This window comes from Corvus hawaiiensis, chromosome 26 (assembly GCF_020740725.1).
Source record: "Corvus hawaiiensis isolate bCorHaw1 chromosome 26, bCorHaw1.pri.cur, whole genome shotgun sequence".
NCBI classification, from domain to species: Eukaryota; Metazoa; Chordata; class Aves; order Passeriformes; family Corvidae; genus Corvus; species Corvus hawaiiensis.
The window spans coordinates 25,019,930-25,044,142 of NC_063238.1; the positions used below are offsets into that span (position 1 = coordinate 25,019,930).

General features: G+C 34.4%; 1 protein-coding gene across 49 annotated transcripts in view; it reads left to right on the top strand.

Moving 5' to 3' along the window:
- Positions 1–24,213, top strand: part of RIMS2 (regulating synaptic membrane exocytosis 2) — a 456,084-nt gene that overhangs the window by 274,039 nt on the left and 157,832 nt on the right. For all 49 annotated transcript variants that reach the window (XM_048329132.1, XM_048329133.1, XM_048329166.1 and 46 more), the window contains 3 exons: positions 4,387–4,455; positions 14,830–14,986; positions 19,188–19,304. In XM_048329132.1, the coding sequence (XP_048185089.1) occupies positions 4,387–4,455; positions 14,830–14,986; positions 19,188–19,304 (343 nt within the window). The remainder of the gene's footprint in view (positions 1–4,386; positions 4,456–14,829; positions 14,987–19,187; positions 19,305–24,213) is intronic.

Below are 24,213 nucleotides of genomic sequence, written 5' to 3' on the forward strand. Positions count from 1 at the left end.
AGGGCAGGAGGATGCTGAACATTCTCAATTTCTGATGGGGAGGTTTTTTACTCTCCCCTGAAAAGTTTTATTGCTCGTTTAAGGCTATTAAACCCAAACTTGCTAAAGGGAATAGGAATATATATTTTGATTTCACTGGGGCTGGGGTTATGCTGAATTAAGGCATTTTTATGAGGGTTACTGTAGCATGGGGTCTATTTTGCCTTCAGTCCATAACTGTAATAATTGTTAATCTGGGTGGAAGGGATTTGACAGTCTGTATTTACCGTCTGTTACTGCCCAGCTATCAGACAAAAGGGGAATACTACCTCCAATAAAATTTTATAAATAAACCACATACTAGTGGAATGGCGTCAAAGAAAAAGTTAGCCACAGGCAAATCATTGGCACCAATGCATTCATTTAATGTATCCAGTGTCCTGGAATATAATATTTTTACTGAATTCTGAATTTATGTAAAAATGAATTTAAACTCCTTGCTCTTGATTTTAGGACCATATTTTATAATGTATATGTCAAACAGTTTAAGATATTCACTAAATAATAAATAACAGTTTCATTCACAATATTAATTTTCAATAATTTGTGAGAGGCTTCAATGTCACATTTCCCAGATAAAATATGAATTGCTCTTCCTGTTTTGTGTAATCAGTGGTCCAAATTACTTAATGAAGTAGTATTTTGAAAAGACATGGCTGAGGTGGGACAGATGCCTAAATATTCACATTTACATTGCCAGTAGGTTAAGAAGAAAATGACAATCTAAAATTAATATACAGCAGGTGAAATTACTGTTGCAAAAATTTCAAGATATTTTAACCTATCTGCCAGCAATTATACTGACATTTCAAATACTTGGTTCAATTAAAGATTTTGACCTGTGCACTTTCTAGTTTGTTCCATTTCTGAAGTTAATGGAAGATGTTTTAAATATGTGTAATCTGATTCCTTTGCAGAAGTTACATATTTCAACCAGTAGTTTTTGACATTACATATTTAATTGACATGCTTTCCTTCCTTCGTCCTTCCTGAAAACATTGATTGCCAAATACAAAACCAAGTAATTAATTCTGCTTTGAATTTCTCCTGACTTATTTACCATCATTTAAATTTACATTTGTAAGGAAATGAAAATATTACTTAAACACGATTATTATTTTTCAACTGGTTTATGTCTGTTAGTTGTTAGAGCTGGCTTGAAGCAGCTTGAGGAGATAGAATAGATGATCTGAGCTGAACAAGTTTCATATCTCATCTTACAGGTCAAGCTTTCATATTTAAGGATGTCACGTGTTACAAGAGACTCTCCTCTTTGCAGTAGCAAAGACAGTTTGAGAAATCACTGAAATCTGATCTTTCCCTTGCTTTTATTCTTTTTCTACTCCCATCCTTTGGGCAGGTCTCAATCCTGGCCCATTCACTTTCCCTTGCCCTGACTCTTCCCTGAAGCTCAAATCTCTAGATCCTGGAAGATGATGTGGAGCTGAGATATTAAGAGATTCTGGAACAGATGGATGTGGCTTGAGAAGACAGAAAGAGAGAGAAAACCCTGTCTTTTATACTTGTGGTCTGTTGAAGCTTCTTAATCTCTTTTTTTTCTGCCAGATGTATCCTGTGACTACAAGAAGATATAATATTAGCTATACAGCTGGGAAGTCTAGAGCCCCCTGTGACAACAGCTGACTATTTTCATCCTCAAAGATGCAAATATCTCCTCCCAAATACAGAATATAATATTCTAAAAATATGTTAAAGCAGATGTACTTAGCTGTAAATATAAACATAAATAAAAAGCAACCTCAGTTGTAATTAATTAGATTCATTCATAAGAATGAATTAGTTGATGAGTAAATTACATCTATTCAAATCATAGTTGATTCAGCCTTTTTACATCTTTCATGACAAAAACCTTTCCTAGCATCCATGTGATGAGCATCAGCAAACTCAATTGCCCTCATCTTCCCATTCCCCAATCCTCTCTCTTTTAGGGCCTGAGTAACTTTACTGGGATCTCTGCACAGCAGCCACAGACCCACTACCAGATCAGGGTCAGGGTCACCAAAAGACAGCATCCCACTGCTTTGCTTTTAGATCCCAGCCAAACCCCAGCCAGCTAGTAGGGCTCTCTTGCTTAGTGTTTGGTCACAAATACTGTCTTCCTTTAATGACCTGGATTTGAATCCGTGGCTAAGGAGAATGGAGACAGATCCTTCTTGCTCACTGGCATGTATATCACTGCACCAGTAGAGGGTTCTCCTGAAAATGGCAGCTGGGACAGCATCACAGGTGGAATGGATGCTTTCTTTGGGGAAAAAGAGAGACTGGCCTTTGTAATACTATCATTAAGAAAATAATCAGAGTAGGTCAAAACTTTTCCCTTCATTTCTGCCCTCATTTTCTAGGTTTTCTGGAGTGCTAATTGTCATCAGTTGCTTGTAAATTTTTGTTTTAGAGAAAGACTTGTTATTTCTTGAATTCAAAGATACTTGTCCCCCTACCCATTGCAACATGGCTATTTCTAAAATTTTATAATAAATTGAGCTACTGTATGAGAATTGCATGACTTTCCCTGAACTAATTTTAATTTCCTATTTCTAGGGAAAGCATAAACATTTACTGCGATTAAATAACCACAATTAAAATTCCTTTGCTGAAATTGCGTAATGTATTGGCAGGCTATATTGTTTTCTAAGAATTAGCACATATCATGCTTACACCATTTTTTAGTTGAATAATATTTAAACTGAGAAATTTTTATCTCAAAGAAATAGTCTACAGTCTAGCTTATAAATTCGTACAATCACATCTTAAATGCTGCAGTGACCCTTGATTTCTCATAAAAAGCACAGAAGAAATAGAAAATATGCAAACAAATATGGCAGGAACAATCAGAAATATGAAATGGTTTGTATATGTAAAGAAACCAAACAATGATATTTCAGCTCAAAAAAAACCCAAACCAAAGAGATAACTATAGAACACAGAATGCTGATTCATGTTTCTCAGAATACAAAAGCTTGAATGGCATTGTCTAAAATAATGTAATAGAAATAAAATACAAGAAAGTTGGTTTCACACAATGCCTAATGAAACTGCAGAATTTACTGACATAGCATATTACAGAGGCCTAGAGAATACTGTGACTAAAAATGAAATTGTATGAATTTGTGGAGAATAAGTTGATTACTTATTGTAACAGGATGGCTTAGGAGAAGTCTCAGATCTTGTAAGCCCACTCTTTCTGTATAAGAAGGACCTTCCACTATCCTCTGGTGGGAAGGTAAACAAATATTCAACAGTCTAAAATACGACAGCAATTCTTATAATTCAAATAATTTCTAAAGTTTCTTTAAATTGAAAACTGAATGTTTGCCAAAAACCCCCTTAGTACATGTTCTCCCAGTTTTCTGTTGGGAAAGGAGGGTAGAGATCCTTCTGTGCCAGTCACCCAGATAGACCATTAAGACTACTTTGTCCTGGGCTTTTTCAGGTTTACTCCAAGTTTTTACTGGTATTTTTGTGTCTACATTTTTCAGAAGAAATTGTCCTGAGGCAGGAAAAAAAAAATCTTGCACGTGATTGGAGGTGTGGTGACAATTGAAGTTTCTGCCTTCTAATTACCCATTTTTAGATGGCTAAAAAATTAAAATAGACACACCATCTTGCTGAAGAACAGGTTTTTTTTCACATTTAAAACAAGTAAATGAATAATTATCAGTCAAATGCAAGTGCTTAGCCCTGATACCAGCAATCAAATACTGTTTAAAAGATGCCACAGAAGACTGAAGCAAATTTAGGTTGAACAAAAACTGAGATATATACTTGTCCTATGTGACCTACATTTGGGCTCTAGTTGTGGAAGTGGAATCTGCTTTTGCCAACTCAGCTCTAGCGACTTTGGCAGGTGTACATTTAATAGTTTACTTGTGTTTCATGGCACACTATATGTGTGAAGATGCCTTTTCTCCTGATAATCCTTATTAACTCAAAGAAAGTACTACCTGTATTTAATATTATTGCTATTATTAACTTTTCTGTTATTCAGAGACTTTGGGGAGGGATGATACCTTGTATATGAAAACTTGGAATATGAACAGTGTGATGCCAGTTTCTATATGGAATGAATATAGATATGAAGTATATAAAAGTATTTCATAAATGAAATGTTGTGGAGATGTATTTCAGCATTTCATTTTAAAGATTTAACTAAAATAATTGGTGCACTCGTATATGTGAAATAATAGAACATGAATAATTACCTTTATATGCTGATAATAATACTTCATGGTCTAGCATGAAATCCATACATTTATTTTGGTATTATTGGCAGAGGGTAGTTTTAACTTACAGGAAGAAAAATGATACATGTCTTTTTTTTTTTTCCAGGATCCAAAAGGATCAGTGACAGTGAAGTCTCTGATTATGACTGTGATGATGGAATTGGTGTTGTTTCAGGTACTAATGTTTACATTTACTTGTCTATGTTCAGTAGAAATATTTCTTACTTATAATTTGTTATGTATTTTACAATGTTTTTCTGGTGAAAAATAAGTGGAACTTAAGTGTATATTTTTCTAAGAGACACAAAATAAATATTATGCATAATGCATATCTAACCTCAAAAATTACTATTGGGGGAAAAAAATTCAGTGTGTGAATGTCCTTGTTGCTTTTATAAAATGATACAAATAGCATAAAGGTAGTGTTTTTATTAAATATCAAGAAGTCTTCATTTCATTTTTTTTGATAGACATCTGTGGTTGATATATTCTGTAAAATTTCATGATGGAATAATAACACTGCCAAAGGTCTGAAACATGAATGTTTAAGGCAGGACAGGAGATATCTTAGCAGATAATCTGTTTCACTAAGTACTGGCATTGAGACTACTTGAGATAGAAGTTGTCATGTCAAAGACTATGTTTCCTCGTCTTCCAAGAGAAAAGATAATACTAGATAAAAAATAGTCATAGCTGAAAACAATAAAATCATAACCATATGCTTTTGATGACTAAAACAGAGAACATATTTAAGATTATAGAAGCATGGATTTTTTTTTAGATTTGATCAAGTCCAACTGCTAGAGCTGCAAAGTCCACCACTAAACCTTGTCCCTGAGTCCCACAGCCACATCTTTTAAATACCTGCAGGAATGGTGACTCTACCCCTTCCCTGGGCAGCCTGTTCCACTGCTTGACAGCTCTTTCAGGAAGACATTTTTCCCAGTATCCATTCGAAAGGAGGCAGCCATGCCACCCTTAACCAGTACTGAGGGCTACTGGTATCAGCACAGAGTGGGCTACAGGTCTCAGTGTATATTCTGTTATCCTGCTGCAGTTCCGAGATTTTTAACACACAGAGAGTATCCTGTACTAGACAGTTTCTGGGTCTCTTGGGTCAGGCCCAGCTCAAGTGTTACATAGTGGGGTTTGGGCCTTACTCAGTAGAGGCTGAGCATATAATCTGTCTGGTCTGCACAGCAGCTGTAAGACTGTGATCTGCTCAGGTCGATCAAAGCATGTTCCTGCCACACAGCCACCCATCAGTGTATGGGATATAGTACATTCTGCTGAAGACTAAGGAAAGGTGTATAGGAAAGAGGAATGAGAGGAATACAGCTCAGCTTGGAAATAGAGGGGGAAAAAAAAGAGGTGAGATAGGCAGTCCTGGATATTGCCAGATGGTGTGAAGCCAAGTATTGATAAATCCAAACATTTAGTGAACTATCTAATTATACATGTTTGCCTAGTTCTGTTTCAAAAACCTGTTAACAGTCTGAGCTCAGATGTGTTTCTGTTTTGTCTACATAGCCATCCTTTTATTTCCAGCTATTTCATGGTTATCTCATAGACTTTGCTTAATTTTTGACCCTGTTATGTTACTATTCCATGCCATGGGTCTTGCACTTGCTGGTTTAAGGAGATAACTTTTTCTTTTTTTTTTTAATAAACAGCATGTAAGTTTTATAAAATAGCCCTTTTTATAAACTGACAGAAAATTTTACAGACTTCATGCTATAAACAGAGCAAGTCATATTTGTGCTAGGCTTCCAGCAGTTGTAGCAGATAGGAAAAGAACACTAGGGCTGCAAAACCATTAAAGTTTCTGTTTTCCTTGAAACATTAATCTTCAAACAGTAACAGGCTCAGTTTTCAGATTGTTACCTTAATTAGAAAGCTATTTAGGAAAACTTAAAGCATTTTTATATTCCCACTCCCCTGTTTGCTTTACTACAGTCAGAACACAAGAAGGATATGTAGCCAGAGTGGTGTGAAGTACTGGAAGCAAAGAGGCAGTCATTCTCAGAAGTCCTTTGTTCCTATTTTCTGTACTTTCAGTCTTCAGTGAGCTTTCTTTCTGTAATTAGTAGTCTCTAAGGCATTCAAATTGCCTGTCCTCCCAAAAATAGGGGCTTTCTTGTTACTGTGGGTCAGTTAAATTAAACATGTATCAATCTAACTTTGGAGCTTAAAAATAAAGGTAAGAAAGAACTGGATTTGATGGATATATTTCTAAAGTGCCCAGTGTAGCATCGTTTTGAAAGTGACATTTTTTCCTGCCCTGGAAAAAGGTACCAGGTTTTCCAGAAATTTTTTACCAGGTGCTTGAACATCAACAGGAATCTTATGAAACACCTAGATTTACAATTTTGATTCAATAAACTTACCTTTTGACAACTTGTATAATTATGGTCTTTACAGTTCAATGAATGAGTTTACTTCCCTTACCTGGGTTTCTGACATACGTTTAGTTTTTTAGGATCTGTAAGCTATTGAATTTTTGCTGAACAATTTTACACCTTAGTTGCATTTTATTTCAGCCTGCCTGTGTGGGTAGGAAAATTTGATGGTTTTTAGGTTTTGAAATATTAATTTATTGCCTTACTTTTTTTGTGCTGCTGTCACTGTGTTTGTAAGTCTTCTGGTTTAGTCTTGTCTTGTCTTATCATCCATTCTCCTTATCATTCCCTCTATCATTTAAAGTTCCTCTATTCGTTTGTAGACTCATCACAATCTTGGTTTAAATATATGTGCTCCTTGCATGAAACCATTTGTCTCTGTTTGTTTTCTTTCTTTCTTACTTACCCCAGTTCTTTCATTTTGTATTTTCAAGTTTTATTTAACATGACACTTTGCTCTTCTTCTGTCTGCTATGTAAATAGTGTATTACATGTAGTAAGCTTGCCAACATCTTTCAAGTACTCTCAGTGATTCTTTCCATAAAATTAATGCATATTCCTAGTATCACACCTGAGAGCTGAACTCCAGAAATCTTTAAGAACAATAAAAATTATCTTTTTGCTCCTCTTCCATTTAGTTTTATTAATAACGGTTGACTAGATGTTCCCTTCCAACTCAAACCATTCTGTGATTTTATGGTCTCTTGGAAAAATTATTCACAAAACCTATCACTTCTTGTGGCTTGGATCTTAGTCTGCTTGGACAAATCTAAATAAATGTCAGTCTGTTGCTTCTGTCAGCAGGAAAGGCTTTTAAGAAAATAGCAATAAACAGATTGAAAAAATTCAATGTCTTTTTTCTGGCTACATATGTTTTCTCCAACAGCAATTGTCACATATTACATATTTAAAAAGCATTTTTTTATGAGATTCTAAAATAGCTCTCTTCAAATATAATATACATTCATCTTGGGAAACACTAGAATAGAGTCTCTATTATATTTTATCTTTGCTGGCATCTTACCAGGATAGTGGAATAAGCAGCATTAGCTGTTCTGTTTTTTTCTTTAGAATGGTTATACATAGCCCTCAAACAATTTAAAGCCTTTATTTTGCTGTCCTGAAAAATATACCTTGGCCCTCAAAGTTGTCTGTCACCAGTAGTTCTGTGTGGGAGTACATCAGCATCTACACATGCCCTTTAGAGTGCTCTTATGTGCTTTTTGATAAAAGCAATACAGTATTTTTATATTGATTTTTTTAAATGTCAGAAAAGTTTACAAAACATCATTTATATTATAACAATAAATACAACTCCGTGAAAGGCAGGTTGGCTTTTTTGTTTTTTCTTTCTAGTGTCCAAAGTTGAGCAGACATTAGAGTTAAAAAATTCAGTGAATATGGACTGTAATTCCTAAATAGTTTTCATTACAGATACTTTATAGTATATGTTTAACCTAGGGAGTACAAGCAGCCTACTGAGTCTGACTTTATGAACAGAGACATGTATTGTCAAGACCATTTAATCATAAAATTCTCACCTATTATTTTTGTAACACTAAAATATTAGGCAGGATATTAATGTTTAAAATTCAGTTCTGCATCAATATATTATATCCATTATAATGTATTATGAAACACTTGTGATCTGAGATGTGTTTCAACAGATGAATCGTGGAAGTATGTAAGGCAGTGAATTCTGCATGGACTGCATTACAAACCTCTATAGAGAAGAGCTTTTCCAAGTAAGAGAATGCAGTCTCTAGCCTTGAGAAGAAAAACATTTATAGTGATTAGTTTTTATCATTATGCAGAAGATAGCAGTATGTTTCAGGAGCAAATAAGAACACAAAGTAGATATTTATTCAGAGGATAGTTAGAGATAAGTAAATTAGGAAAAAATAGTAACAATCAGTACAGAAAATATCATTGGACTTACAAAAATATTTCTGTGTTTGAAGAAGAACAAAAAGCAATTATCCATTTTTGCTTCACTTCTCAGAACACCTGAGGAATCCTTTGTTCAAAAGAATTATTTCACCGTCATGTTGCAGCCTTCGCTGCAGAGGAAATGTCTTTTTCTCAATTTGCTGATAACGTGGGCTGAATTTTTATACCTGAATCCTGTGGATGATTGCTTCTCAAAGCAGATGCGGAAAACACACTTTGGTTACAGATTGAAATCAACTGCCTATTGAAAGACATCTTACAGCATTAGTACATAGAGTGGATTACTTCTATCCCTACTAAAACACGGATTTCATTGTAGATCAACAGCTAGCCCTAAATGGGAGTCTGTAGTGACCCAAAAGCCCAGTAACTTCAGACATTAACACTGACAAGCTTTTTATTTTATTGTGTGCTCATACCAAATGCCCTGGTCTAAAATGTGTTCTATCTGGCTCTCCCTTGAGTTAAAAATGTCAGTCTGTGTATCACAAAAATCCCCCTCCCAAACTGAAAGTGAAATTCAACCCATGTTAAAATAATCATTATGCTGACCCCCTAGATCAATGGATCTTTAACCACTTTCTTTTCTTTTAAACAAATGATGTATATATTAATTAAAACTTTATGCCTAAAGTTCTTCACACATGATTATAATTTTTCAAGTTTTTCCTTGAATTTTTACTTTCATTGCTTAATGTATACTTTCCATTTGTACGTTTGTTCTCTTATTTAAATTTTGAATGTAATATTTTTATTGTTTAAAGAAAAAAAATATTCTTCCGTATCATTTCCTCAGCTGACAAATCATCTTTCTCTTTAAACAATGAAATTCTCTCAATGCTTTTCTTTAAACTAGTCAAAACTAGTCAAAACTTTTTAAAATATAAGCTGTATCACTCCACTTTGAAAGTAAAGATGGAATTTGATTCAAGTTTTATTTTCAGATTATTAATAATTACCAGTCGCATTCTCTTCAAGGAAAGTTAAGCAAATATGAGCTTGGTGTGTTAGTTTATGTTCTACCATAGTCCTAATATCTATGGAGTGACAAAGGCATTAATAGGTAGTGAAAATTGCAATGAAGTTGCATTCCTATCAGAGATGCTCTTAGTGAATACTTCTCACATAAGGGAAAGATTTGTTGGGGTGGGTTACAATTGTGGTGAAGAGCACTTCTAAAAAGGAAATGTACAAGAAAAGACTGATAAATTCCAATCAACAGTGTGAAGAGGAGGCTAATTTGGGGGACTTGTTGGACAGATGAAAATATACGTGGATGAGTGCTTAACTAAGAAGAAACATCTTAATACTACCTGTGGTGGTTTGGGTTTTTCCCCAAGCTTTTCATGTCATGATGGGTATAGGAACAGCACTGAAAACTCAGCAAGCTGTAGTTTATTACTGTGTGGTAATGCTCTCCCATAAGAAAAGAATTGTCTCAAGTGTAATGGGCCCATAAATACAGTTAGTGCTGTAGAGCTAAATATACCTGTGAGGAAATGAGTTGCTATGCAGCAAGTAACCAGCTGTTCCCACTGCCATGTTTACCGATTCCTTTCACTGTACATTCCTTCTTCCCGTATTTGTAGAGTAATATTTTGATACAAAATTATTCCCCAAAGCAATGCATAATGTTTCTGCAACTTATACAGTATTCAAATATTATTAATTCAATTTATTTGATCAGTGACTGTCAGCAGTTTTTTTAGAGGACATCCAAATTCTTCATTTAGATGTTCAAATCACCGCAGAAGCTGAGCACATTTGTATAAAAGAACTGAACTCCCTCCAAAGTGCCCATGTGTGAAATCTTGGTATGTTAAGCATTTCTGGCAATTTGATTATATAATTGTTTTTAATTAGTGCTTGTTCTAAGTGCAACCACTGTGAGTGTTAGAAAGTTAAATATCTGAAAGCTTGACGCCTCAATCAAGTACAGACGTTAAAGTGGAGAAAATGCCACTTAGCATCAGCGTCAGAAACAAGTCCATGATGTCGCCTGTGATGAACAGCCATTCTAGTACTGCCTTTCTAGAACAATTTTCATACAAAGACTTTCTTTCAAGTAAATCAAGCAGCAAGGCATCTAAATTAAAATCTTCATTAGTACACTTCAATTAATTCTTTTTAGGGCTATTTTAGTGCTGAGGATGTGAACCTAATATTTGGAAGTTTGTGATTTTCTGCAATTTTGTTCCTGAAAGATTCATAATTTATTAACAGTTCATTAATACCAGTATTTATTGAATATGTACCCTGCATAGCATAATATTAGCACAGTACAGCTATACTGTGTGGATTAATACTTTAAGTCAAGTATATTAATAGTCTCTCTTAAATCAGATAAAACTAAAACTTAAGGTCTGAAGAAGCTGTATTTAGTGTGCCTTGTAAAATCCCTCTTTTCATGTGTATCAGTTTTTAATGAAACCTTCCCATGAAAGAAGAAGGTGGTGGCATTGCAGTTATCTTTGTCATGTGTCTGTCTTTTAGGTATCTGCAGCTCACAGTTGTTTATCACTGATTATCTCTACACTGATTATCAGGTTCTGTGTACCCTCTATGTTGATTTAAGAGGCTTGCCATAGTTATAGAGCCTTTGATTCTATGGTGATGACTCAATATTTATAGCTGCAAGCAGGATAATGTTTGTCCTATTTTTACTACTGCTATAAATAAGTATCTGCTTTGCTCAATAGCAACTCATTGGTCAGTCTGTGCTTATGACCTGTTTCTACTGTCTATAATTTCTTTTCAGAAGAGAATGTTTTAACCTACTTTCTCTAACCTTATCTCCTAGATATGCAATATTTTGAAATGGCAAGTTAAATCATACCTACAGTACAAACAGTTCAATCAGAGCTACATTAACTCTACAAAACTGAAGGACAGTTTTGAAATTATCTCATGCTAGTGGGTTGCCTTACTGAAACATCTGCTTTTCAATGTGTGACCTGTTGGCAAAAGAGGAGTTTATAAATATAATAATTTTTGGTTTAAGTAAATTAATTACAAATGTCAAAGTTTATTTTCTGGCAACAATATTATTAGACAGTATTAGTCTATTTCTTCGATCACAGCTAAACACATCTAGTTTTGTTCAAATAATGTAGCAAAAATGTAGCAAAATGTAGCAAAATTTCTAGGAATGCTGATTTTTTTTTTTGCCTTTTTTGTTGTCATAAGGAAGCAGTACCAGTGTTAGTTACCGGAAAGCACTGCATGTCTACTTCCAAATTAATGTAAAGCACTTATTCGATCAGGATTAGACTTGACAATTAATTATATAATGATATATTTTGATTTATTGCAACAATACCGTGCAAGTGGTCAACTAAAATAACAAATTAGAGCTGGAAGAGGTTTTTTGTTCCAAAGTAATTAGTCTATTTCTATGTGCAGATTTAAATAATTCAATAATTGTGATTTACTTGTTCTCACTTCTAGGAATTTTTTAGACAAAGAAGGTTTTTGTTTGTGTTTTCTTAATTGATTACCGTGCCCCTCAGAATGTTTAGTCATCTAGAATACCTTATGGTATTGCTCGTTCCCCTCATACTTCAATGACTGTACATACATAATATTATATAAACTGCTGAATTTTTTCAAAGGATTTACCTGTTTCTTCATATTACTACTCTATTGTTTTCCATCTCCAAATGCAACAAATTCTCCCTGTGTATGCAAAATACAGAGAACCATCTCTGTCTTTTTTCTATCAATAGTTATGCATTATTAGGATAACAAGAAAATATTTCTCTCTGTGTTCTTGTATTGCAAATCATATTTTTTATTTCAATACCTATAAATTGATAATAATTTGCTACTCATTTATGTGTGGTGGATTGACCCTGGCTAGATGCCAAGTGGACGCCAAAGCTGCTCCATCGCTTCCCTCATGAGCTGGACACGGGAGAGGAAGTATCACTGAAGACTTGTGGGTTGAGATAAGGACAGGGAGAGATCAATCAACAGTTACTGTCACAGGCAAAACAGACAACTCAGAGAAAGTATTTTATTACCAATAAAATCAGAGTAGGATAATGATAAAATATCCCCTGCCCCCCCCAAGTTTTGAAACACTTTTCCCCCACCCCTTCCTTGTCTCTCGTCTCAACTCCACTCTTGGTTCTCTACCTCCTCCCTCTCAGCTGTGCAGGGAGATGGGAATGAGGGTTGCAGTCAGTTCATCACACATTGTCTCTGCCACTCCTTCCTCCTCAGGGGGAGAACCATTCACTCTATTGCCCTTCTCCAGAGTGAGGTCTCTCTCATGGGAGACAGTCCTTCTTGAACTTCTCCAATGTCAGTTCATTGGGTTCTTCACAAACTGCTCCACCTCCCATGGGGTGCAGATCTTCGGGAACAAACTGTTCCAGTGTGGATCACAAGTCCTGCCAGCAAACCTGCTCCAGTGTGTGGGCTTCTCTCTTCACAGGTCCACAGGTCCTGCCAGGAGTCTGCTGCAGGATGGGCTCCCCACTACTGTTACTTTAGCTCTTTTACCTCTGGTTAAAGAATTGGAGAATTGCAGAATATAATGATTTCCAGACTGACTTGCAAAAAATTTATTTATTTATCTCCTACACTTCAGTAGTGAGTGAGTAACACCCTGTTTCAAACACAGATGAAATTTCCCCTGTCTCGCCTTGGTGATTTCAGAATTATGTTGCTCTGGCCCTTACATGTTTTGTCAGTGCTTATGCTAATAAATGTACTTTGTATATAGGATAAAAGTCTGTATTTCATTACTGACTCTCAGCTGAAGATTCACATAACATGGTTTGACTGCTGTGTAGTGAGGAGAGACTATGTGATCCTCAACATCATTATATTAGTGTGATGTAATGATGATGTGGATTTTTTTTTCACTTTATGTACGCATACCAGATACACACAAAGCAGTTTACTCCTAAACATAGGAGGAAGAAGTTATTTATGAATTAGGATTGTTTATATATATCTTTGGTTGTGAGGCCATACAGTAAATATGAATACTCAGTTGAAAGTATTGAACATACTTGGAACCATAAAGTGGAATGAATTAATAAGGTTTTGTTTAGGTCTTTAGTGAACATTTTCCAGGAAGAAAAATAAGAAAAATCATGAGCAGAAGATTATTATACTCTTGGAAGATTCTCATGGGAAAAGCCTAACAGTTTCATGAGCAAGAATTTTTCCAGTGCCAGGTGGATCTCTCTAACTATTCTTTACTTGGTTACTGTCTTCAAAACAAAGAAATCAGTTATATCAGTTGTCACAGCCACCAGGAACTCTCTGAAGACCTATTCCTGCTAAGCATTATAATCAGGTTAACAATTGCAAATCTTCAATTTCTTATCATTATGTTTTAATTTCATCCTCACAAAATTTGGGGTAAATTTATTTGAAATTGCTGTATATCTGGCATCTTTTTTTCACAGAGAGTATTGCACCCTGGGACAGTCAATTCAGGTTTTTCGATTAGATGAAGACAATCACTTTTAATACATCCAGCTTTTAAAAAAGGTTTTTATTAAAAGCCTGTGTAAAATATCCGTGTGTTAGCCTTTTAGGCCAGTGTAACTTGGAGGCTTTTGCTTAGACCATTTATGCCTTCTATTAAGGTTTATCAAGATTAAGCCAGGATGCTTGCTATTTGTGAAGGAATCATGTTTTTTAGTTCAGAATTGTGAGTGAAATCTGATGTCATTGAGTCACTGTTACTTTAATTGTTTCTGAGATACAAATCTTTCTTGAGCCCAGTCTCTTTATTAAACTACATAGTAGCTTCCTGTCCCAAATATTTGAACTAAACTTTGGATTAATTTTTAATTATGGACATTTCTATTTGAAATACATTGTACAAAACAGTTGCAATACAATTTTAATTAAAAATGCAATAATCAGCTTTGTTATTCTAAGGAACAATCAGTTTAATTTGTTTTATTTTTAATACATCATATTAACCATAAATGGTAAGTCCCCAATTTGGTGCATGGTATTAATTTTTAGTGACTATAGGAGCCATAATTGTACTTAAATAAATCACAGCAACAGGAGTCAACTTTACATATGTATGTTTCATAATAAAACCCAAGAACACATGATAACACTGTTGATCAAATCCCATCTTTTATTGACTTTCTCACTACTACAGATATGGCAGGAAATTGAAAAGTGCAACTTCAGATTCACTGAATATTTGCATTTCTTTTTAGATTATCGACATAATGGGAGAGATCTTCAAAGTTCAACATTATCAGTGCCAGAACAAGTAATGTCATCTAATCATTGTTCTCGATCAGGGTCCCCTCACCGTGGAGATAGTATAGGACGGACTAGATCGTGGTCTCCCAGTGTCCCTCCCCCACAAAGGTAAACTCTTGTTTAACTATGCAGTTATATAAATTGAAGTGGTATTGATCCTGTACCAATACAGGAAATGATCTCCAGACTTTCAAAATGGCAATGAATTGGTTAGATCTTACAAAATTATGTCAAGCCAATAATGATTTTTCTTACATTATAGTGATGTGCCTAATTTATATATAATTCTACGTTATTTATGGTTTATTATTACTATATTATTTATTATATGATTACATAATTGTATCTTCTGCCTATTTATATCTAGTTTTTCATCAAAATTCAATGCAGTCCAATCTAAGGAAAGAAAAATATTTCTCCACATTTTCGTTTTCTGGAGCAATTTACAGGTGCCATGTTTTATAGTATGTGATAGTTGGATATTTCCTTAGCATTCATATGACAGTGGATGTTTTCAACCCTTTTGTTTCTGTAGAATTAAGGTTCTGGGGAGCCTCACTTGCTGTCCATAATAGCTTCCTTTCTACTCTTTTTTCCACACTTCTGAATCATCAAGAATAAACTGACAGACATACAATTTTATAGTGAAGGATATCAACTCCTGATCTTGGAAGGTCTCTGATAATTATTTATCTTGAGAAAAAAAGACCAGGAAATTTCTTCCAAAAGCTAGTCCTTTTGGATATTGCCTGCTAATTAATTGAAAGGATAAGCTTTCTTAAGAGAAAGGAAGCAGAAAGACAGATGTTAATGGGAATGAAACCTGTTTTCCAGCACTTATTTTGCTATGAATGGATAAGTTTCCAGATTATGAAACTCAGTTGAAATGAAAGTGCAAGTTACTTCGTTTGTCCATAATGTCCACAATTCCCCTTTAATACTGAAGATTTGGTATCCAGTATTTCCTGGCAGGAGCACGTTCCTCTCCCTTTCTTGCAGCTATCCTGATTCTCCTGTGTTCTGCTTTCCTTTCTGTTACCTTTGTTCTTTTTGTTAAGTTAAAATTCTCTTGACTTCATAATATCTTACTTATGGTTTTACTTGCCATTTCCTCTAATGGATGTAGCCTACATGATATCCTTTGGCATTAGTGAAGTTCTAGGATCCCAAATTATCCCACATCATCTCATACAGCTAAGAGGCAGAAACTGTGTGTTTCTATTTGAAATCTAAACCCATCTAAAACATACAGCCTGACTTGAAATGAGACATAAATAAATGGTAGACACAAAGGGGCCTATTCTGATTTTTACTATACTGATTTCAGCCTAAGTAATTGCCTATGCTCAATCTCCAGAGCTTGTCTGAGATATAGACATAAATGTGAGCAAAATCTCTTTGTGTGTGTATGTTTGTGTTTTTATGTGTTTCTGTCTGCATGCATGTTGTGCGCATTTTGGGCAGAACTCTTACCCAAGCTGGTAATTAACACTTGTTTAACATAATTGAAAAACATACTTTTCTTTTTCTTGTAGTTTTGCATTTCTTTACATGTTCAAAATGTCTCTTGCTTTTTAACTTTCCTAAAGCTAAGTTTTTAAATATAGTTTTGGATTTATTGCAGCTGTTTCCTACAATGCCAGAATCAAATGCATTATTTGTGTAATATTTCCCTGCCCACACACCAAATCATTTCTCTGGGGACTTGTTGAGCTCAGAAAATTGGGTTATGAGAGCTTGAGGATTTGTAGAAAAGAAGTATAATCTATGTACTACAGAAATGTCTTTTCTAGTTCTACTGAAAATGAATGTGTACTCAGGAAATCTATAAGAATTATCAATCACATTTGCATGCTGTTAAGTGAGTTTGTTGTGCATGTGCTGCCGTACAGATGTCCTAACTGCAGTGAGCATGCTGCACACCCGAGATTTCCCATTACTGGCACCTCTGCAGGCAGGAGTTTTTGGGCCATAGAAGTTGTGGTTATATCTTAGAAACCATTTTGCAGTCCTCAGTCCTACTTAAGTTTATTAACAAAGTCCACCAAAGGCCCACTGCATCATAGCTGACAAGAAATTGCTACTGCTCTTGTAGTGTTTTAAGCTAATATATTTAACGTACTGTTATTTTCTCTGTAGATCAGAACGGAGTTTAGACTGTGGCAGGCACTAAATAACACCAGGTTCAGCTTTTTCTAAGACTATACACTTGAAAAAGCAAGATGGAGGTGACTATAGAAAGTAACTATGCTGAAATAGTGTAATAAATCCAGTAGGATGCTCCTTATTCTCTACCATCACCACCTGAAATTACAAATTTTCACCTGCTTACCTGTTATCTAGTTTCTTCCATCCATGTTCTGTCAACTGCAAGAAAGTTTCTAGGGAGTGAAGACACATGTTGTGAAAGAAAATTTTCTTAGAGAACAAAGTTCATTGGGGAAAGTATATCCCTTTTTGTTAAATAGTAAATCTGTCTAATAAAGGTATCCCTAGAGTGAAACAGAACTGAAAAAGTAGTAATACTGTGAAGCAGGAGAAATACAGTTGTGTAGGATGTTAAAAGCATGGTCAGAATCTGATAAAATACAGAAATTTCAAGAAAATAAATATTTATTTAGAACAAAAAACCAATAAAATAATCTTACAGAAAGTGATTTTAGCAGACAGGATGGTACTGAGTTTTACAGACTAAGTCTTATAATCAGAGTTTAGGTAGGAGTTTTGATTATGTAGGCAGATAGCTCAGATCTTTGGGAAATTTTTCAAAGAAATGATAGCTTGAGAAAACTCAAGTATTTAAGTCAAGGAAGAGATAAGTAAAGTAAAATATTTTTTTTTTGAAGCATGAAAGAAACACACTGGGAAAAGGGTCAGAGAGGATCTAGAGCTCAGTAAGGAGGACTGAGATTTGGTTGTTGGGAAAAGTAAAAAGAGGTTAACAAAGAACAGCAGAGGAACCCTGTTAAAGTCCATTCTAAACTACAAATACACATGACAGTGTTCAATGGCAGGTAAAGATAATGCTGGATTTTCTAACTAGTATAAATAGGGGGAGTTAAAAAACATACAGAAAAGAAGTTGCAGGAAAGAGTTGTAGAGCAGAAGGCAGAAGAATTATGCTCTTAGTATGGCAAATATAAAGTTTACCAGCCAGAGTAAACTCAGTATTTGGTTTTACGAATGCCAGAGTGGAAAATGTTTTATAACAAATGAAGTGGAGCTGAAGGCAAAAGTTTGTGTGTAACACAACATCTTTATAGCACTTATATGCAGAAATAAACAATGGCATGGCAGCAGCAATGAAGGATACACGTACAAGTTAACACTAATCAGAAACTGGTGAATGATAAAGGATAAGTATGACAGGTACCAAAAGGGCAAAGTGACAAGAAAGGAAAGGGGAACTGAGTGGTATAAAACAAAAAAAAAGGAAACTTAGGCTCATGCTACTGCAGATTGCAGTAAAGGACAGGGGACAGAAGAATGTATTGGTCTAAAACTTGAACTTGTATGGAGGGAAGCATGAAATTTGTTATTTTCAAATCTATACAAAACAATTATGTTTTAATTATCCAGTAATTTTTACAGTTAACTGTTGCCTTTTATTTTCCTATTCTTGTGGATTTGTTTTACAGAGCAGCAAAAGTGAAGTTAGTGTGTGTCAGGTATTGATAGATAAACTGAGCAAAGCAATTGATAGGGGAAGTTTTGGTCTCAAATAGTACAGGTGATTGGTGCTCTTTAACCAAGCCTGCACAAACAGTTCTGGGTTTTTTCAGATTTTTTTCTAGTGAGATTACAGAATGAGTTTTCCAGGGCAAAACAAGCAGCTATTATTTAATTCAGATGCCAATGTTTTCAGCAGTAACAACCACAAGTCCCCATTGTGTCTTACTACAGTTTATGTCTTTACAGTAAAGCCAAAATAAAGAGCTCATAAAAAATTGTTTAGAGTGTGTGTTTCGGTTAGAAAGGAATTCTTCCTTGAAGTCTGGAAAAACTAATGAAATTTTGTCTAAGATTAACATTTTTAATGAAGGAAAAAAATTTACTCTTATTTCCAGAAGAAACACATTGGAACAAAAAAAGAGAGCTCTATCCCTATCATGGACTTGGCACTGTTTTCTAAATGAGAAATTATTTTACTCTAAGATTTAAAATCATTTGACTTTAAATGTATACAAAAGTCTGGTCAGATAACAGATCTTGTTACCAACATGTTTGCTAATAATTGTCTTTACAAACCAGTGAGAGGATGTCATCCAGGCACACTCAAAACTCAGAACCTCATATCTTTTGTCCTTAGTCGGAATGCGGATCAGGGACCACGAGGGAGTCGATCTACCCCTGCGCATTACAACACCCTGAACCGGATGGATAGACACCGTGTTATAGATGACCACTACTCCCCGGACAGAGAGAGGTAAATATCTGGCTGGAATTAGAACAGCTGTAGCCTACATGCATCAATGTGAGTAACTTCAGTATGGTAGCTTGCTAAAGTAAATTACATACCTAATCCCAGAGATTAGCATTTCTCTACTCGTTTATCCACTGGTTACATGACATACATTACAAAATATAAGTGCATATAAGACTGAAAAAACTGTTCAGTGAACACGTGTTTGCCAGGAGGGAATCTGAAAAAATCTATGAAAAAATATATAATATAAAGGTTGAATAGTTTAGTTGTCTTTTTTTATAAAAATATTTTTGCATGTTATATTAGTGAATTCTTTAAGTACTAAATATCTTTTGAAAAATCTATCAGTAGACTTGGTTGTTTTTGCTGCTGAATAAAGAGGCATAAACCCAGATAATTTCAGCTCAGTATTAATGTAATGCTCCCATCAGATATAGCACAGTCCACAGATGTAACAAAAGTGTGTTCCAGTACTGTGTTCTGTGTTTGTCTTCGCTCAACCTTCTGAGACATTTCGTAAAAAAGAAAAAAAATGATTAGGGCAGCATGTATGAAATCCGAGTCTCTGTGTTTAGCAGCACATCTGACTGTGACTAATGTTTTGCCTAATGGAACTTCCCAAACAGTAAGCAGAGCTTTAGCAACCTCTATGAATTTTAATGATGTAAAAAAGAATTGCAGCAATAATTGAACAATGTAGTTAATTTTGCTGAATTAATTGTGGCAATGACTTTGTGACATCAAAAAAATTATTGGTCTTTTCCACCTCATTGTCTTCAGGTTAGAAAATCAAAACAAAAAGTATTTATTACCTTTAATTTTTAAAATCTTGCGGCTTCTTATGTACCAAGTTGAAATCCCTGCACTTTATAATGGTAGGCATGATTGCTAGATATTGTCTCATTTTATAATTGCATATACCAAGGAGTAATACAAATATATTTTGTTATCTTGAGTGATAATATGCCTAGCATTTGAAGTTAATACTTTTACAGATATCCATTACAGGTTATTCCTCAAGCGACAACACATCATTGGGGTTTCTAACTGTAAAACAAAGAATTTGAGAAATCAGTGGCTTTTTGTTAGCAATATTGAACAGAAAAGATTAATATTTCTAGAGACCAGTAATATGATGGTCAATGATTGTATGGTATGCAAGACAATGTTCTTCAGAAGACTATAATGTTTTAATTTCAGAAGAAAAAAAATTTAAATGTTCCCAATGAGACCTGTTACAAAAAAAGTATCAGAATGAATTAAAACCCAAATCCCTTCAAAGTGACTTGTAATTTAATTTGGTGAATAAAAAAGTCAAATGGGCAAAAATTAAGCTAGTGAAAAAACAGTCAAGTATTTCTCATCCAGAATAGTAACTGTATTCATCACAAGTACAGTAGATCATAAGTCAACCTCTTTTTTGCAGTAGAATATTTAATATTTCTGTTTAAATTATGGAAAAGAAAAGCTATTCAGTTGGTTCATTAGAATATCTGATTTTCATAAAGAAGGCAGTAACATGAAGATTCCGAGCTGTTTCCTTAAAAGAAGATTACAGAATGCTTTTGGGACATAATGTTATATTGATTTTTAGATGAGTCATCCTTGAAATAGGACCTAAACTTGCCCTTAGAGCCTGTATATGTCTTATGGAATTCTGCTGCGTTTTTTCACTACGCAAGTTCATTTGTTGCCTCCCAGATAAATGCATAGCTGTGAAAGGTTGCTTGAAGTACTGTACCACAATGTTTTTCCATCATTTCAGTCAAATAATCCCTGCTGGACTGACTTGATTTAGAGAAAAATAATTGTGTTTTTTAGAATATGTCGGAAAAGCAGTGTCAGAAGGCTGTTGGTGATGAGATTATTGAATTTTCACGACAGTTCTAGATTAATAGGTATTTGCTTGATAGGTGTGCTCTGAATCTCTGAACACAGTTTTATATGTTGTCTGTATTTTCCAAAACACACAGAGAAATTCTCCTCTTCGCACATGGTGAGTGGTTGCCTTTGTAATCAAATTGTTGACTAGTTATTCCTCTATTGCAACATCTCTGAAACATATTTGTTTTAGGCAATACTGGAGAGAACAGGATAAGACAATTCCCAAATATTTATCATGTTTTATATTCATTGTTAGTTTGACAGTGATTTTATGAATGGAAAGATGATTAGACTTCAAAATTTTTTAATGAATATTTATGATACTGTCTCTGCTATATAATAAAAACCCAATGGTATCCCTAAAGTAGCTCTTCAGTGGTATTGCTCCTGGAAACTGCTGGAACTGCAGGCAGTTGGGAGAAGTTGAAAACTGAATTTTTGTATAGGTTTGTAATCTCTTTACGTTACCCACACTTGGCTCTGAAAACAAATCACATTTTTCCTTCCCACAGCTCTGATGGTTTCTTGTTTCCACGATCCACTTATCCTTGAAGTTGCTTGCAGAAAGGGGATTTAGAAACAGTACCCTCTTACAGACATACTCAGTTGCTAAGTTGAAGTATTACTGAGAATATGAGTAAGAAAATTCTTTCCTTCCTTTTCTAGGTAATTCAGCATTAAGTTCTCTAAGGTATATGGCACTGAGGAGTTAGTTGAAGCCACATACAAAAAGACTAATGGCAATGTAAAACATTCCTTCAAACTTGAATGCATTGTTAGAATAGGAAATAAAATTAATAAACCCCCTGAAAGACACATTTTTTTAAAATTTACTTGGAAATAATTGTAATTTCAAACACCAAACCCTTAAATATGTCAAATATGCTATATCATATACTTATTTTTGTATAATATAAGGGTAAATTTATGGTTTAAATTTGTATCTATAGCTGTATTATCAAAAGTGTCAAATGTTACTGTGTACACTGCTAATTCAAAGTGAGAAATCCTGTTAATTTCTTACCTGTATATTTAATACAGGTCCACTAGTTAATTGTTGTCAAAATGTGAGGTTTTTTGTGAGTACTCACACTCTTATGAAATAACCTAAATTTGTAATGTAAAGAAATGTGAATGCTCATGACCTAATATGGACCCAAGTTCCATAAGAGCGTTTATCTGTAATGGGATAACCTTGTAAATGTCAGTTTGACAGGTTTTAGTAAATTTTCTAAGGCTGAATTTTACCTCATTGGGAAACTGAAACTAATCAAACTACAGAAACCATTGAGAAAATCTTGGAAACAGTTGGATTTAACCTTATAGTTTTATATTTAAACAATCAATATAATTAGGTGAATTAGAGGAATAATGTGAGAATCTTAGTGTAGTTCCAAAAAAACCCACCAAAGAACAACAACAAAACCACCAAACTATACCTGTGTGTTTCTTTCTGAAAGATATATCAACAACAAACACCAAGATAGTGTGAGAAAATTGTACTCGGGCCCACAACTTTAATGAATTTAGATACTGTTTAGCAACTATTAATTTAACTATATTCTATATCCTAGGTGGGTTCTCCCTGAGGCATAACACTGCTAATGGTGAATTTAGCATAGGTATGTTAAGCCAGAGCATTCTGAGAATGCCTAACTCAAATAGTCTTGCAGGAGAAATGTATGAGAAAGCTCCTAAATTATAAATGTTTTTCTAAGAGGCACTTACAAGAAAGCAAGAGAAAAGGGAAGTTATCCACTATCCATTCATCAAAACTATGGCACACTTTCCATTTTGTTGCTATCTGTTTTGTCAAACTAATAGTTATGAGCATGGTTATTTAGAGAAATATTCTCCATTATTTTAAAATCACTTCAAAGATGTTATCTGGATGTGCAGGGACCAGCAGGGCTATCACACCCCTGTTACTGAGGAGATTTCATTAGTGTATTTGAATACACACTTCATTTTTTTCATGCTGTTGAAAGAATGTGGTTTGGATTTTTTTAACATAAAGTAAATGTTGAAATACATGCCAAAAAATCCCATTCGCTATAATCAAACCAGTGAAGACCAAAATAATTCAGTACGAGTCTGTTACATGTTAGCTAAAGCACAGTGTAAATACCTGCTTCTTTTATTTGACACCAAGTTAAACGTGGGCAAGAGCAACATAAATTCTACATTTCTAAATGTCACTTAAACTGTGCAGTTGCTTTATCCATGGGGAGCAGGCTCCTAATCCAATACTGTTATTAAGTACGTGCCAGATTAAGTCAAACTAGGAAAAGATTTTTTTTGATGCATTTTGCCATATTAAAACACTGAAAAAAACAGATTTTTTTTTTCACGGTCTTTATTAAATACATAACTGAATAATATGTAATTAGGTAGTCATTTATTTATTATTTAGTTAATATTTTACTGTAAAATCATTTAAATGTAAATTAAAATACAAAGGTATTGTAAAGTATAAAGGGTTCCTGATGCTTTATTTGGAAATTTTAGGATAATTTTTTCAAGTTTCAGTTGTGTGTCTCATGTGGGTACGTATCTACATGGGGGTATGTAATGTCACTGCTTCTTTACTATTTTAAATACCCAGTAAAGTAAAAGAAATGCATTGCTGAAAATTTGCTTATAGCTATGTTATAAAATGTTTGCATCAGTTTGAATCTTAATAATTGCAGTGTTTCTTTAAGTTCTTTTTCTCCTTTCAAATCACTGTTTAATTGCACAATTATCTGCACCACCCACCTGGTGCCTCCATGAGTCTGCTGAAGGATGATTATCTCCAACAGGGATGTCGGAGTAGGAAGGTGGCAAAGAAGAAGCTTTGAGCCAAATTTAAACCCCCCATCCCCCCAAGAGTCGTAGCTATATTCCTTGTAATAAAATGCACAAAAAAAAAAAAAAAAAAAAAAAAAAAGCCTGTGTTAAAAATAATGCAGTTCTGATAAAAGACTTCAGTGCTACACCTTTGGAGCAATGATTTAAAATGCAGTATTGGAAGCACTGTGATAAT